Source organism: Sceloporus occidentalis, unplaced genomic scaffold, assembly GCF_023333645.1.
Source record: "Sceloporus occidentalis isolate IW3139 unplaced genomic scaffold, rSceOcc1.0.p SCAF_5, whole genome shotgun sequence".
NCBI classification, from domain to species: domain Eukaryota; kingdom Metazoa; phylum Chordata; class Lepidosauria; order Squamata; family Phrynosomatidae; genus Sceloporus; species Sceloporus occidentalis.
In genome coordinates, this window is record NW_028316985.1 from 143,333,863 (window position 1) to 143,351,346 (window position 17,484).

At 37.2% G+C, this 17,484-nt stretch overlaps 1 protein-coding gene across 5 annotated transcripts in view; it reads left to right on the plus strand.

Annotated features, from left to right (window-relative positions):
* Positions 1–16,355, plus strand: part of PRMT9 (protein arginine methyltransferase 9) — a 17,370-nt gene extending 1,015 nt beyond the window's left edge. For 2 of the 5 annotated variants that reach the window (XM_089525716.1, XM_089525717.1), the window contains exons 2-13: positions 887–1,103; positions 2,051–2,199; positions 2,963–3,199; positions 5,031–5,198; positions 6,647–6,749; positions 8,034–8,140; positions 9,920–10,112; positions 10,873–11,056; positions 11,782–12,487; positions 13,418–13,571; positions 14,735–14,857; positions 15,934–16,355. In XM_089525716.1, the coding sequence (XP_089381842.1) occupies positions 918–1,103; positions 2,051–2,199; positions 2,963–3,199; positions 5,031–5,198; positions 6,647–6,749; positions 8,034–8,140; positions 9,920–10,112; positions 10,873–11,056; positions 11,782–12,487; positions 13,418–13,571; positions 14,735–14,857; positions 15,934–16,146 (2,523 nt within the window). In that variant the 5' untranslated portion in view covers positions 887–917 and the 3' untranslated portion in view covers positions 16,147–16,355. The remainder of the gene's footprint in view (positions 1–886; positions 1,104–2,050; positions 2,200–2,962; positions 3,200–5,030; positions 5,199–6,646; positions 6,750–8,033; positions 8,141–9,919; positions 10,113–10,872; positions 11,057–11,781; positions 12,488–13,417; positions 13,572–14,734; positions 14,858–15,933) is intronic. The other 3 variants (XM_089525718.1, XM_089525719.1, XM_089525720.1) reach the window with 2 other exon arrangements.
* Positions 16,356–17,484: the final 1,129 nt, after the last annotated feature.

The window sequence follows — 17,484 nt, forward strand, 5'->3', positions numbered from 1 at the left end:
CAAGCGTTACGACAAGAACTATGCTAGAGCCCTTTTATTGGCTTTATGAGATGCTGAATATGCTCTTACAAGGCCACATGTTTCTTGCTACAAAAAAGAAAATTTGCAGAGAGAATATGTGAATACCTTTCCTGTTTGTCTAGTAAGTACTTGCGTTCCTGCAAGAAGTCAGGACCCAAGCCATGTAGGGCTTTAAAGGTTAAAACCAACACTTTGCATCTTGCCTGGAAACTAACAGGCAGCCAGTGAAGGGATTTTAAAACCGGTGCAATGTGGGCAAATCTAGATGTGCCAGTAACCAGCCTGGCTGCCATATTCTTTATCAATTGAAGTTTCCAAACTTGAAACAGAGGTAGCCCCATGTAGAGCGCATTACAAAAGTCGAGCCGAGAGGTTACCAGTGCATGTACTACTGTTTCAAGGTCTTCCTGCTCCAGGAAGGGGCGCAGTTGGCATATCAGCCGAAGCTGAAAGCAAGTGCTCCTGACCGTTGCATCCACTTGAGCCGTCAGCTGGAGAGACGAGTCTAGGAGCACCCCCAGACTGCGAACAGAGTCCTTCAGGGGAAGTGTGACCCCGTCCAGAACTGGCTGGCATAACTCCATTCCCGGGTTGGGAGTCCCTGTTACTATTACCTCTGTCTTACCTGGATTCAACTTGAGTTTGTTTTCCCTCATCCAGTCCATTACCGCATTAAGACAGGCATTCAGAGGAAAGATGCCCTCATTAGTCCTTAGATGCCCTCCTTAATTTAAAAGAATAATAAGTTATTTTGTAAGAAATGTAACTTGTATATATTTTTCTAACTTTATTTTGTAGCAACATTAAGTGCTAATGTATTCATTTTATACATAGGTTTCTCATAATCCTATATTTTTTGTTTTAGTAGGATAAAGCGCAATTAATTTCAATTCAAAATGCCCAACTCTAAAAGGAAATCTCGTCATAGACGCAAAGTTGGTCAAGAAACTGGAAGACGTGAATTAGTCTCCAGGTCCTTGCAAAGTGCTCAGCATTGTCTGGAGAATCAAGATTTTGGAACTGCATATGCACACTACCTCTTGGTATTAAATCTAGCTCCTGAGCTTAAAAATGATGTCAAGGTAAGGAACTCCTTTTTTAAAAAAAATCCTCCTTCTCAGATAGGTAATATATGGTTACACTGTCTTGGAATCTATAAAACTCACCTGCTCTAGAATAAAAGACTTCTGGCAAAAAATACATAAGACAATCCAACCAATATTTAAAAGAGAATACCCAATGGTCCCAGAGCTATACTTATTAAACATGATGCCCTGCCTGGGAACAGAGTTGGAAAAGAAGTATTGGAAAATAGTGTTGTACTTCATCACTGCAGCTAAGTTATTATTAGCAAAGAATTGGAAGATGGAAAAAATACCTGAAGTGGATGACTGGTTACAAAAAAAATTGGGAATTAAGACAAATGGATAAGTTGACTTGTAATATTACACAATAAAAAATGGGAAGGAAGTGATTGGAAACTTTTAGAAGTATACATAAGTAAGATTTGGAATATTAGCATATGAAAAATCACAAAAAATACCGGATGAGATATCAAAACGTAAATGCCTTATCGATAATAATAATAGGATGTTATATCGGAAGTTATTATCATAGAATGGTAAAATAAATGCACAGTCAGAAGTCATATAGATGTGTGTAGAGCTATCAATGGAAGTGGGAAATACAAAAGATTAAGATATTAAGGAGAATAATAGAATTGATCACAAGGATGTATAATATAAACATATGCTTTCTTTTTATTCACTTGTGTTGGAAATCAAATAAGATGTAAAATGAAGAAAATGTTAACAGAAGATTCATGATGCATATGATTGTATAAAACAAATGTAATTTTATTTATTTGTTTTAAATATAATAAGGAATATAAAATAAAAAACTCACCGAAAATCACGCACATATAGTGGATTATGGGTATTATAACTGTTAACTAGTAAAACGTGTTTGTTTTTTTGTGTGTGAATAAACACATTCTCTCAGCTTATGTATAATTATCAATTTTCTTTAGGAAACATTTCAGTTTGCCCTTTTTAAATGGGCAGAAGAACTGGATTCTTTGGCACGAGTTCAGGATTTATTTGGCTGCTATGAGCAAGCCCTGGAATTGTTTCCTAATGATGAAGTCATATGTAACAGCATGGGAGAGCATCTCTTCAGGTTTTTAGTTTACCTTATTATGCTGTATTTTGAGTAGGCTTTCCAACAGAGATATTCTCCATCCTTTGAATTACATATATTAAGTTATATATTTTGCAAAGTATTTAACTGAATATGTATTCTTACATTTATACATTTAAATACATAGATACCTACATTGTAATTCCTCTTCAGTAAAGCTCAGAAATGAAATATTTTGTGAAGTTAATTCAGACAGTGTGTCTGTCTTCTTTTAGTCCATTTAAATTTGCCAGAATTGGTTGTAGATGTTCAGATATCCACCAGTCTTGTTAATAATAATGTTTTTATTTCTGTAGTATTATTTATTTTTTCATTTCTGTTTACTTTACCATGTACATTGACTTGCTCTTAAAGTTTGTCCACATGATCATTCTTTGTGTAAGCTGCTACTGTTTTTTCTTGACCCATATTTTACCTTGTGCATGGACAATAAGGCATCTGAATAATTTATTACAAATCCATGATCTGAGAACAGTAAATCTGTCTGATATTTTGATTAGTAGCATGATAACTTGCAGCATGTCCTCATAATAAACTTCAGTCATTTACACAGTGAAAGTCAGACTTGGACATGATTTTAAGATGCCCATGTTCAATATTATGAGCATAGTTATACTTTTATTCAGTTCTAAATATCATATCTCCACTGGATATATATTTTGCTGATATTTTAAGGATCAGATATTTAATTTCTAACTTGCTGCTTTATATTTATTATTTCTCTTTTTTTCCCCCCGATCAGAATGGGTTTTAGAGATGAAGCAGCTGCATATTTCCATAAAGCTGTGAAGCTAAACCCTGACTTTCCAGATGCAAAAGAGAATTTTTACCGTGTTGCCAACTGGGTGGTAGAACGATGGCACTTTGTCATGCTCAATGACTCCAATAGGAATTTGCTATATCAAAAAGCAATTCAAAAAGCAGTTCATTCTGGGTGCAGAAGTGTTCTTGATATTGGAACAGGAACAGGAATTCTCAGGTTTGTAGCAACTTCATTTAACTTTAATATGTTCTTCTGTATTTGCTAGTCTTCGTTCATTTTGTTGTAAAATGAACTGTAAATATGGATACTTATTCATTTGACAGGTCAGAAGAATTTAATAAATGGTTGGGTTATGTTTATTTTATAAACATAAGAAGAGCCAGGTTGGATCAGACCAAAAGCCTATCTAATCCAACAATTTGTTCACATAGTGATTGATTAGTTATCCATGGAAAGCTTGTAGTAGGATGTAAGTTCAACTAAATTCTCTACCTTGGGCTCCCCAATAAGTGATACACTGAGGCACACTTTTGACATATACCCATCCTGAGTAATAGACATTGATGACCAATCTTTCATGAATTTATCCAGACATCTTTTAAAGCTATCCAGGTTGGCAGCCGTTACTACTTCTTGTTACAGTAAGTTCCACAGTTCAGCTATGTGTTCTGTGAAAAAGTGGGCTGTCTTGAATCTCCCAACATCCAGCTTCAGTGGATGGTTTTGAATTCTAGTGTCATAAAAGAGAGAGAAAAATTGTCCCCAGCTACTTTCTAGGACTAATTTTATACACCTCTATTAAGTCTCTCCTTACATTTCTTTTTTCTAACCTAAACAGTCCCAATTATTTTAATCTTTACTTCACCTCCTCTCTCTTTCCTTCTAGAAACATTAGTTGAGCCAAGGGCATTTCCCCTTGTGTCTTCAGTAATGAGAGAAAAAAGGAATTCAGCTTTACCTTTCTGTCTGCCTATTATGCTGTTGGGCCTCTGTGTAGATGTGTCCCCATGCCACCAGACAGCCCGATTCTAGAATCCTTATCAGCATAGTGGCCAAACATTAACAGCTGTCCAGTGGCAGAAGAGTTGTTTTGTTTTCAGTAGGCCCAGCTAGACAAGAGATGAAATTAAAGACCTTAATGGCAAATTACCAATGAATAAACTTATGCTTTTGCGTGGCAGTTCAGAGATGTAGTGTGGAGTGGGAATAGACCAGAAGAGATAACCTTCTTGCTTGGACTGTTTTCATACGAATTGGGATGAGAGATGTGTCACATGTATGCAGTTCAGTTTCCATTGGTTCTGCTTTCTATAGTTGTTGGCCTTGCTTAGGGGTCTGAGTGCACCACTTGCTGTCGGGATGCTGGAACCCATCAGCCCAAGGGCTGTGACACTTTCCTCTGTTACAGCCTAGCTGTTGCACTGATTTATCAGCAGATAAACCTTATTCTACAGCCATGATATGCACTAGTTTTCAGTATTAAACAAAGTGCCTGATCAGATATACCAGGAAAGCATGGGCCAAGTCTGTACTTTCCTGACCCTAGTGCTCATCTGGGTTGGTCCCTGGATCAGAGCAGGGATGGGTGGGTGTTAACATACCTGGGACCAGCATGCTGCTCTTTCCCTTACTGGCCTTCGATCCGACTGAGAAGCCTCTCAGTAGCCCCATCTGTTGTGGAAATGGGGCACCTGGCTGCACCCATGTGGCCAGCAATTCATTTCCACATCAGACACAGCAACTGGGGGGGGGGGGGGGTGTTGGATTGACAGCCAGCAGAGTACAGAGTATGGAGGGAGGTGCTGTGTGAACAGAGTTTCTTAGAAACTCAGTGCAAAACCAGGGGTATTTTCCCTGGGGTAAAGGCTCTTTATCCCAGGGTCGGACCAAATCCTCCAGATCCATATCTGGACAGGCAGGATCTGGCCCAGAAAAATATCAGAAATAAAAGAGAGGTTTTATAAATTAATTACATATAAAATGGTTTTATCAAAATTATGACAGATTTTTTCTAATGAATTTTATTGACAATCTTCTGATTTTTCAGCATGTTTGCTAAAAAAGCTGGAGCATCTTCGGTCTATGCCTGTGAGTTGTCAAAGACCATGTATGAATTGGCTTGTGAAGTGCTAGCTGCAAATGCTTTAAATGGAGAAATTAAACTTCTTCATATGAAATCCCTGGATATTGAAGTTCCAAAGCATATGCCTGAAAGGTTAATTCTTAAGTATTATTCTAAACTTTAAAAATAAATAATTACACTGTTTGTTTATTTATTTTAACTAATTTACCAGTTATCTGGGCGTGGAAGAAAAAACTTTTCATCTTATTCCTTTTAGTATTGCCATAAAAATCAGCTAGTTCTTCCGTAACTTTATATGTTATGTAAGGCAGCATAGCATTTTTTGTTGTTGTTAACTGCCATCAATTCACCTGAAAGGGATCGCTATGATACACATATGGGGTAAAATTTGGTGTTTTTATAAAACAATGTGTACAAAGATGGCTGTATATTCTGTTGCACTGTTCAGGAAAGTGGTAATAGATTCATGTTGAAATCATGAGACAACATTGGGCAGAGCAGTTTAAAACATTATTCAAAAGTAAGGTACAGTGAGTTTGGTGTGGCACACTCTGTTGATTAGGTATAAGACGGCAGCCTAAGTACAATTAGGATTGCGGTATAAATTATATTGTTGAAGATTTTTAACACAGAAATGTTTCATGGCTGTTTACCTTTACTGTATATTAATGTGATATTGTGTGAATTTTTTTAATGAGATAGAAAAGACATGATTTATTTACACAAGTTGGTTTTCAAATTCTACAGGATTATAGAGAAACATAAAATTAAATGCTCAATGACCCTTTAAATGTTCTTTAAAGTTCTCAGATTTAAACGAATGCTTTAAAAAGTAGCCTGTAAATTATTTTTATCATACTTTAACATATGTTTAATACATGAGAGTAGGCAATGAGTCAAAAATCATAGTAGCTTGCTAGATTCATTTTAGTATGCTCTCCGGAGGTTGGCTTCCTGTGTATCAGGTCTTAAACATGTTGTTTTTTCTTTGTGTCAGATTTCTTCCAGTTGCAAAAAAAAAATCTGAAGATACACTCATTTATAAGCTGTGTCTTGTGTTTCCTGCATAACCTAGATAATCTGTTCAAAATACATTTTTAAAAGAATAAAAGCTAATCTAGAATTAGCTTTATTAAATAATCATGTAGTGTCTAAAACAGATAGCAGTGGCAGCAGCATATAGGACCCCAAGACCAGCATAATGGTTATCTCTTTGCTCGAGCACTGGAAGCAGTTCTGGAACTGGAAATGTCTGCAGGTGATTTCCCCATGACTAAGGCTTAATAGATATGCAACTGCCAAGGACTATTGTTAGAATCTCATTGCTCCCCACTCAATCCATCCCCTAAAGGACTGATTTTAAACTTTTCTGTCAAATTATAGTACCAAATTAGAGTACTGAGATCTGGTTTAGAAAAGGTTGCTTGATAGCACAGGGTACACTTAGGCTGCCTGACAGCAGAAGATTCTTAATTTCAAAATTCTAACTTGCTTCTATTTATCATTGAATTGAGTAATTTGAATGATTTCCTGGATTATTGTTTTATTTGTATAACTGCTTTATATATGTATTTTAATAGAGTTTCTCTGGTTGTCACTGAAACAGTAGATTCTGGTTTATTTGGAGAAGGGATTGTGGAAAGCTTGATCCATGCTTGGGAGCACTTGCTTTTACCACCAAAGGTAAATATCCCTGAGTTTGTGATCTCAAAGTTATTTTGTCATGACACACATATACATATACACAGACACAGGCTTTCCAGATCACATGGCCAGATGGCATTAGGACAGAATCGCTCCACACATTCCAACAGATTTACATGGGAAAGAGCCTTTAAGAGTTCCTAGTTAAATCAAACCCAAACCATATTGCTGTAATCTTTGGCAGTGGTAAGGTTTTGACTGCAATCCTACTGTTGACTTCAAATTTTGGTTGCAATTCTAGCCTTCATTACAGTCATCCCTTCTTATCCACAGGGGATCTTTTCTGGATCCTACCCCCCCCCCCCCCGGCAGATAACAAAAAACGCAGGACCTCAGGTCCCGTTCTTTCCTATGGCTGGTGTGGCTGCATGCACACATGTCCATTTAAAACAGTGGGGTTTTCAATCTACGGAAGCTCAAATCTGCAGATGGCAAGCCTGCAGATAAGAAGAACCCACTGTATTTGGATCTGCATTTTACTCACATTAGTCTTAAACATCTCCCCAGCTTTTGCAGTACCTTTTACAGACATAAGAAAGTGCCATAGAACTATTAATGTGAGATCTTCTGTTACTTAAGGTTAGGACTAACAGTTACTGTAGCAAAATGCACCCTTCAGCAAACCAAGAGAAAATACAGTGGTGCATAAGGCAATGTTTGCTTTTTTTAAGGGCTCTTTTTTCATAGTCACATCAATTCTGTGTATGCAAAATATTACTTTATAGTATATATATTTTCACTGTAGCACTTGCCAAGACAAGGTGATTTTTTAAAGCATGCACAAAAGGTGTTAAATATTTGTGAACAATGTTCACACCTCAATTTTTAGAATGTATTTTAAATAAATTCACACACACCCCACTCCTAATTCTTTAAGGGCAAAGTAATTTGTTCCCTTAGATTTCCAGAACCTGTTAATTACCCACTGTTGTAAGAATTTGTGACATGTTGTAGTGGGTGGCTACAACTGGAAAACATGTACAATTGAAGAAGCTTTTTTTTCAATAAATGATGACCTCCTCCCACCCCCAAAATTCTGAAATTACACTGCAGAATCTTAATTTTTAATGCAAATCAAAATAAGTTCTAAGCCTAGGATTGGCTGGGCAACAGACTTTCGTTTCATGCACCTTAGTAAAACAGATTAAAAAACAGTTGAATTAAGACTTTGTTTTTTGGCATTTTGTTAGTTTAATCTAAAAGTTCCTCAGTGTATGAAAGGTAGTCTTGTTGAACAGTTTTATATCTTTGTTTGTTTTACAGCCTAATGATTTCAGTGCTGATTCTGAAAACTATGGTAAAGTTATACCAGCAGGAGCTACTATATGGGGCATGGCAGTGGAATGCAGAGAGATACGGAGACATCATAGGTATACCTGAGATGCTATTTATATATGTTGGGTAAAGTTATTTAATCTCTAGAAGGGAAGAGAGTGGGTGTCACCGCCTATCTAGCCGGGATGCCACCTCCCATATACATCCCAGGTCAAAGCCTTGCACAGCCGGCCAATTTTTGAAGTCAGAAGCTCCCCGACTTCAAAAAAGTGATGGTGGAGCGTGGCTTCAACCCGGGATGCATCCCAGCAGCGGCATCCCTGCTAGATAGGCGGCGATTTAGGTATGATAACATCTGGGGGAATTCAAGCCAGATGAGGTAAATTGGCTTAATTATTAATGGGATAAGATCCTTAGTATATGTGTCAGTGAATGTGAACTAGCTGCAAATGGGACCTGGGGGAGGCATGGGAAGTGGGATTGTGGTAGCAATGGACATGGCTTCCTTCATTCCCAATGGTTTTTGCCCAGAATCAGTTCAACCCTCAGTCATACAGGACTCTGAAAATGATGATTCAGTGATTCAGATTGGATGGATTCATGCCTTGAGATTAAAAACCTCATGTCCCGTCTATTTGGGCAAATTTCAAGGGGGATGAAAGGCAAGATGATACCTTTGCCAACTTTCCAGAAATTTTCTTACCTACATATAAGACAATAAAGCCAATTCCAGTTATGGGTTCTTCAGTGCTTTATAGGAGCATGGGGCTGGAGGTGGGGGTGTTGCTGTGGGAGAATAGTCTACTCCCCCCCCCAAAAAAAATATTTCCATCTACAAGACTAAAATAGTATTCCAAAGCCTCTGTGATAAGTTGATTAAAGACAGGCATATAAATAAATCCCATTATTATTATTATTATTATTAGTAGTAGTAGTAGTAAGGGAATTTCTGTTAGGATTAACTGCACCATTTTCTCACAGCACCCACTTATGCTTAATAAAATAAAATTTTGAAGTTTCTTTTCCAAATGTCTTTTTTGCTTTCATTTAAATAAGAGGGGGGGTACTGTTACATTACTGGCCACAAAGCTAAATCAGTTAGTGTGACTCCCTAATTTACAGAATATCTCCTGTGGGTTGTTCGCCAGCTTTGCAGTCAAATATGAACCTATGGTATTCAAAGACCTCCGCCTGTTTTCAGTGCTGTGCTCCATATCTAGTTGGTTGCTATGGAATTATCTTCCCATTGAAGCCTGAAAAGACCCTTCATTGGTTTACAGCAAAGAGCAAAAAGACAATTTTATTCCTTTTCAGTCGTAACCAGGGCACTTTACAAGAGAAATACCTTACATTATAATTTACAAAAATATGTAAAATGATAGTAAAATGCAACATGTGTGCCTTCAAGTCACCTGTCAACTTATGGCGACCCCATGAATTTCATATTTTCAAAGGCAAGGAATACTCAGAGATGGTTTTGTCTGTTCCTTCCTCTGAAATATAGCCTATAGCACTTGGTATTTGTTGTTGATCTCCCATTCAAGTACTAACCACAACACATCCTGCTTAGCTTCCAATGTCAGACAGGATCTGGTGCCTTATACTGAGATATTTATATTATTACCCTTGTTGAATGTACTATTGTAATGTAAGGTATTTCTCTTGTAAAGTGCCCTGGTTATGACTGAAAAGGAATGTACTTTTTATAATGAAATATTACAACTAGACAGTTTTTGAGGCTAATTAAGTCTCAAAATCTCTCTTTACCAATAACTTGAAATTAGTTGGAAAATGAATCAGTTTATTATGCAAAGATGCACTGCATATTTTTTGTCTTATCAAAACTGATTTCTGTCTGTTCCTTTATTTGCTAGGGTAGACATAAAAGAAGTTGCTGGTGTCTACTTGCCAGAAACATTAGTGTTCCACAGTCCAGCATATACCTCTGCAGGCTCAGATGAAACTCTTGAACCTTACACCACTGAAAAACTCAGCAGAGTTCCTGGTGGCTATAAGGCCCTCACAGAACATTTCCAAGTTTTGACCATCAACTTTAACGATCTGCAGGTAGCTCTTTGGTCACTAAGTGCAGGGAACATTTGAGCAAACATTTGTTTTTTAAAAAATAATGCAAAGCCAAAAGAGAATTTATCAAAATAGGAAGTTTTTTGTTGTGGTTTTGTGCATACATGCTGTTTACCATGTTGACTGAGACAAGGTTCATCAATATAGAAAGGGTGATGCCCTTTCTTGCTCACCCAGTAGTCATGACATTCCCTCTGGGTGTAGCACCCCACCAGGTGACACTGACTTCCCTCTGAGGTGTCACCCTGCGTGATCCACACTCCCTCTGCTCATGTTTAAGTCTAGCAATTTTAATCAAAAAATTGACACTAAAAACTGAGTTGACTTAATGACTCTGCCATTAGTGTAATTAAGCTGGCAGAACCAATATGATCTGTACCAGATATTATGATTCCAGATAATTACATAGCCATACAGCTGTCACCAAGGCTACTACAGCTGCTTGTTTCTGTGACAATGCCTTGAAACCAGCAAAGACAATACAGTCTTGGATCTTCTATTAGAAGTTGTCATTCAGTAACGAAACCAGGCAGTTTCCCCATACAGTATATCATGCATGCCTGGTGATACGTGTCAGGGTTCAGCTGCCTGGGAGAGTTCTGGAGAAAGGATCAGATCATAAATCAACCATGAACTTAATTCATATAAAGTCAACCTGGAATTGTAGGTGCTTAGCAAGTAATTGGGGGTGGAGAGGTGTTGAATAGAAATGACCATAGTTTTATCTTTCTTTCTTGAGCAGGAGTTGAAAAGCTTTGCAATTAGGAAGCCATCCAAGATCAACATGCCTGTTATTGAAAGAGGAATCTTAGATGCCATTGTGGTCTGGTTTACATTGCAACTTGATGATGAGCATACACTTTCTACAAGTCCAAGGGATGACACCTGTTGGGAACAGGCTGTTTACCCAGTACAAGGTCTCCTAGGTATGTCTTTGGGAATTATTTTTTCAAATTCAATGGGAATATATTTTCTTTTAACAGTGTGGCCAGTATGCAAAATCTTTCATTATTCCCAGTTAACATTCTTGCTGTGAAGATCCATGACACAGCTTGCTTGTTGTGGAAATAGTTTAGTAGAATCAGTAAATGAAGCATTACCACACATTCATTAATAACATTCACTGGTAGAGAATGCTGAGAAAAACAAGGTTGGGTTTTGGGTTGGCATGAATAGGTTTGTGGAAACTATGGTTTGGAAGCATCTGGTAACTTCTTTCATTCTTCAGTTTTATGGGACAAATGTGGTTGTGCAGTTTATTGTGTATTCGATGACATCTATATTTACCTTATATCTTATGTTTTCTTTTTTATTGTGATGATGCATATTTCAAATGTAGTTTCAAAGTAACTTTTAGTTTTTGCCATAAAGCTTTAGGCTTGTAATAGAAACAGCTATACTACAAGGATGTTTGTAAAGCTTGGAATCAGCTAGGCCCTTCGGTAAGAAAACACCTAGGCCTGTTTTGTTTATATTCACAGACAGTTGCCTGGCAGATGCTGTAGAAGCAATACTAAATGCTATGCAAGGGATATGTTTTATTTTACAGGCAAAGTCACTTTTAAATCAGTATTACAAAAGACACTTGAAAAACCCAGTTGAAAGTAAAATAAATAACATGTTTCATTTTTCATTGTTTTGTGATTTCAAGATTACTCTGTGAAATGTGGAGATTCTGTTACAATGGAAGTATCCTGCCAAGACTTCTATCTAAGGATCCAAGAGATTTCTCTTGTGACTTCTGATTATGGGATGGATGTCGAAAGAAATCTGAAGGAAAAGAACAGTGAGGCTGAGCTCTGCAGTGCCTTGGCCAGCCTTCAGACAGCAAGCACAACGGAAAGTGCATGGCAGGAATGCATGCTAGAATCCACTGAGATTGCTTTACTAAACAATCTATCGTATCATGAATGTTTTAAAGCTGCAATAGGCAAAGTGCTATCATCATTAAGTCTCCCTGAACAATTGTCCTCTATGGATGTGGATAGTCAAAATGATGAAATGAATCTTGGAAAAGTCAAAACAAAAGATCAAAACAAAAAGACTCTTGACCCTCTGTATGTGTTAGATGTATCAGAAGGATTTTCAATCTTACCAGTAATTGCAGGCAAATTTGGGCCAGTTAAGGCATATAGCTCTGTTGAAAAAGAACAGCACCAAGTAGCTCTCAATCTGATTTCAGAAGCCAACAAATTTCCTAAGGAAACATTAGAGTTTTGGCTCAGCCATGTACAGGATGACAATATCGTTTTACAGAGGCCTAGATCTGACAAATTATGGAGTATTATAATTTTAGATGTTATCGAGACATCTGGTCTAATTCAGCAGGATGTAATGGAAAAGGCAGCAATATCCAGGTAATCTATGACTAAAAGTTTCCGGGACTTTTACAACTTTCTTCAACGGATCTGTGAAATCTTTCTTGCATTACTGGTGTAACATAATTTGAAGTAAAAGCTGGCCACAAGCTTGGTTACTTGTGAATCAATATACAATATATACTTTTTTAAAAAGGACAAATAGGATGGTGTGGGTTGTTTGTATTTTCAGATCTTAAAATAGGTCAAAATCACTCTTAGTATCCACATTAATATCCAATAAGCCACTATTAATATCCAGTTAAGTTTCTTATCTAAAGTTTTTTAATCAAAACATTTTTGATTGAAAGACTCAGAGATAGACAGGTTTCAGGCTCCCAGGATCTACTCTGCAGAGCCTCAGGTGGAAATAGCAGCTCACAGTAGAATTAAGGAACGGGTAAAGTTTTAAAAAACCAAACAAAACAGGATGGCTCAGAACAAGAATTTGTTTTCTGTATCAAGACTGAGCTTTGTAGGTTTTTTATCTCGCAGAAATCCATCTCTGATTTTCCCTCCTTGTTTTCTTCATTTCAGCAACCTAGTTTAGAAAAGTGGTAAACAAGAGTTAAAACCCCTTGCAGATCTACACCATATTGTCCAGAAATAAATTCCAATCTTCAGTCTTTCTACCATGTCCTAAATCAGGGGTTCCCAAGCTTTTTGACTCACGGAGCCCTTTTTAGAATCAATTTCAATGGCGAAGCCTCTAAGAGGTTTACCCTATGTCTTACAAGTTAATTATGTTTAGGAGTAGTGTTATTGGGGGAGGGTTGGGGTTATGGTTATGGTTAGGTGGAAGTGCATGCACAGCCCTAAAGGCTCCTTGGAGCACAGATTGGGAACTACTGTCCTAAATTGAGTGATTTTTCATAGAAATCAAGAAGAAATAACATCAACAATTAACTTTTTTATATTTTTCACATACAGGTGTTTGCTTCACTCTGGAGGCAAGATATTCCCACAGCATGTCAAGATGTATGGAATGCTTGTGGAATCAAGGTCGCTAGTACTTGAGACTGCAGTTCAAGGGACCAATCCCACACTTGGTTTCAACATTGCACCTTTTATCAACCAGTTCAAGGCATGAAATTAGCTGCATGTTTCCTTGTCCAATTTTAGGATTCTCATAGAATGGGCTTCTATCCACCCTTTAGGGTTTATCCCAAACACGTTCCCCTTCATTCCACATGGTCACTGGACCTGTAGCATTTGTAGGATGCTGTGGGAGAATATACTTAAGCCTGCACAGTTCCCACCCTAGAGATGGTAATAAAAATAAAAAATATTGTGTTATTAAGGCTACAGTGCAGAGGACAGCATTTTAGATCAATGTCCCCAATATAACACTTGTAATTAAAATGAATCACAGCCCCCTATGTGGTAGAATTTAAAGATATAGTTGTGTTAGTCTATAGAATCGGTATATAGAGAGCTTGTAGCACCTTAGAGTCTAACTGAAATAAAGAAGTTAACAGCATGAACTTTTGTAGACTTCAATATGCATCTGAGGAAGTCTATAAAAGTGCATGCTGCCAACTTCTTTATTTTAGTTAGTCTGAAAGGTGCTACAAGATCTCTCTACAGCCCTCTATGTGGTATGGAGAGACTCAGATGCAGTTTGCAGTGTAGGGTATGTGACTGGTGACCAACATTAGAATTCCCATTGGGTATGTATCAAGGCCCAATCATTTCTTCATGTATTATTTTACAAATAATGTGCTACTGTTTTGCAGTAGTAAGAGCATCTTACTCCAGGACAGCAAAAGTGTCATATGGTAGGCAGGATAAAATCTTCCACTTCCACTAGTTTATGTCAGAGCAAAACTAACAAACTTCTTTCTTCTCATGGCCATCAAGAGGGTAATGGTTTTTTTTATAGAATACTATATGCCATTACTTCGCAAGAAATAAATTGGAACTTAAGTGCTCGTTACTTTGGGCATAAAACAACTGGTGTGGGCCACATGGTGAAATAGATGTTCTCGCTTTCAATGGAGTATGAGAGTATTTTAGTAAAAAAAAAAAATGGAGGAGGGGTGGGACAGGCAGCCTGCAGGCCACACCTTTCCCACCCATTAGAGAAACGCTGTGCCTTTGCCCACATTATGAGATAAAAATATACATTGTGAAGGTCCAGAACAGGAAGGAGTAGAGTAAGACCCTTCTACAATTCTTGTGAAGTCTTTGGAAAGAAGACATCACAATGAAATAAACAGTCATAACACGTAATACATCGTATTTTAGGTGCCCATCCGTGTATTTTTGGATCTATCTACACTACCATATGTGCCTTTAAGCAACTCAGTGGAACTTCTGCGAGTGGATCTCATGAACCCGTATTTGAATAGCCCCAGTAGAGAAGTTAAGGTAAGTCCAGAAAAACAGTAGATAATGTACAGTGCTGTTTATTAAGTTTTATATTCTTGGTTATGCTCTGCTTCTATTAAACTGCCCCATTCTCCAAGCAGAAAGCTGTATTAGGTAGGGAAAAAAACAGCCATTTTTATTTTTATTACTTTGCACTGTTAACTTGCTCAGTTCTAACTTGAGAACTGAATTTCATGAATACTGTCAGTCTTGTCACAATGGCTGACATAACACAGGAACCTATACACTCAAAGACGTTCAGGATGTGCCATTTTTCAAACGCAGAAACATTAACTGGGATTGTTATTCTCAACTACACTGAATCACTTGAATCACTGGGCTTTATTGTTTGTTGTTTTACATGTTCTACATTTTAAATTGTTCAGCTGATCTTACGATATGGAGCAGTGTTGAAATACTGTAATTAAATAAAACAAAAATTATGATCTTAGTAGCTAAGCAGGTTAGTATTTGGATGGGAGACTGCCAATGAATACTAGGTGCTATAGGCTATATTTCAAAGGAAGGAACTGGCAAAACTACCTCTGAGTATTCCTTGCCTGAGAAAACCCTATGAAATTCATGGGGTCAACATGCAAATAACTTGAAGCCATGGACACACGTTGATTCAGTGCTTCCATATTAGTTCCACATTTGGAGCTAACTAATAGGATTTAGGGAATAGGCTCTGTGCATGTTGCCTCTTTTCCTTTTCTCCTCCTAAATTTCTTGATGCTGGCTTTTCTTTGGTTAGTTTTAAATGAACTTGTGATAAAACACTTTCTTTCTGTAGCAATAAGACTGAGTGGGCTGGAATGAACAGTTTAGCAGTAAACATAATCCTGCTATGGTCATGGTAAGGGCTTGATTAACTGTTAAATCTGTTTGATGGTACAAAGGTGTTGCCCGGAATGCCTTAAAGGAACGTTCTCAAAATGCCATGCTTTTCGGTGGTTTTGTTTAACAGAATCACATTCCTGTGAAAAATGTTAGCTAGAAGATTAAACCGCAGTCACTTTTTTTTGAAGGAAATGTTGATATTCTGTATATTGACATCAAAAATCTTACTTCTGTAGGTAACCATTTGTAAGCCAGGTCAAGTGACCGGTATTCCCTTCTGGTATCATGTGTGTCTGGATGAAGACAGTGTTTTGGATACATCAAGCGAGTCCTCTCACTGGAAACAAGCTGCTGTTGTGTTAGACAAGCCTATTCAAGTTCAAGCAGGAGATGAGCTTGTATTAAGCATCCAGTATCACAACAGCAACATCAGCATAACAGTAAAATAATTAACTCCCCTCAGTCACTGTTTTAAATATGTTTAAAGTGTAAATAGAAACCCAATTCAGATATTTATATATACTTATTAATCATGGCCTACAGCCACAGTGTTTAGTCTATCTTGAGCTGTTATACAAATGAGCACAACTTATTTAGCAAGAACTATACCCTGTGTCATAAATTGTATAATTTTATTAAAATGATGGAACACAACAAATGGAGAATCATTTATTTTCTTGGAAGGCTGACAATAAGTTATGTATACAAATTAACGAGTGTTGAAAAACCCCACTATTCTTTATTCTGTCTTTTTTTAAAAGGGAAAATTAAGAAAGGGATTCAACAGTGTACATGTTCATAAAATCTCCTTTTTTGAAAGTCAGCAAAGTAATGATGGAGTACTGTATATCCTATTTATTTCATGATTCTACATTCCATGAAGAAAGCAAGATACTTGCCTTCTAAAAATATTTAAGGGCTATCAGTAAACCTTTTATTCAAAAACAAAACCCAAAAGGTGATGTCTTTGCTCATCTGAGATGTTTCTAGTCTTAAACTATTTTCTTTGTGGGAAATGGCAGATACTGATTTAACTGGTTTTATAGAAGAAAAAGGAAACCTTAATTTCAGAATCATAGATGGGAAAAGAATAATTCTGCTTCAGCAATATCGAGTGATGATTTAAGTGAACAAAGAGGAAAATATGTAATGGGTTTAGACCTAATTCAATAGCCATTTTTGCCATACTGTACTCAACCTCAATTAGAAATCCATTTCATGTCAGAAATGTGGGCTGCCAAGTGGAAGTACTGCCTGCAAAAGCACTCAGTTCTTGGAGTCATGGACCCGAGACCTTCAAATTACTTATCACCTAATTTTATAAGAGGCCTTGAAAATATGGTATGATAGCAGTTGAAAAAAAATCCAGGGATAAGTGGTACCTAATGCACTGTCTGATGCACTTACCATAGGACTATAAATAATAAACATAGGTTTTGCACATGCATGTAGAATATCCTGGTCAGGAAAACAAGTTATTGTAGCATCAAGGAATTGTGACCAGAAGAAAAATCCCTCCTTGTTAACAGGGCTGGTCTGCAATAGCATCATTTTCAACTATTACATGAGCAGTGTTTGTTCAGAATCAACCCTACTGACAGGCAGCCACATAAATGTTCACAAGGGATGAAGGGAAGTACGTACAGAATTCTGAGAATATGCAATGAGAATAAATCCTCGGGAGGAAACAGATAGGGAAGACACCAGTCTATGACCTCTTAAAGCAGTTTCAAGTTGCAGGAGCCACAACCAGTTAACTGGAAACTGAAGATTCAGAGGACAGATTT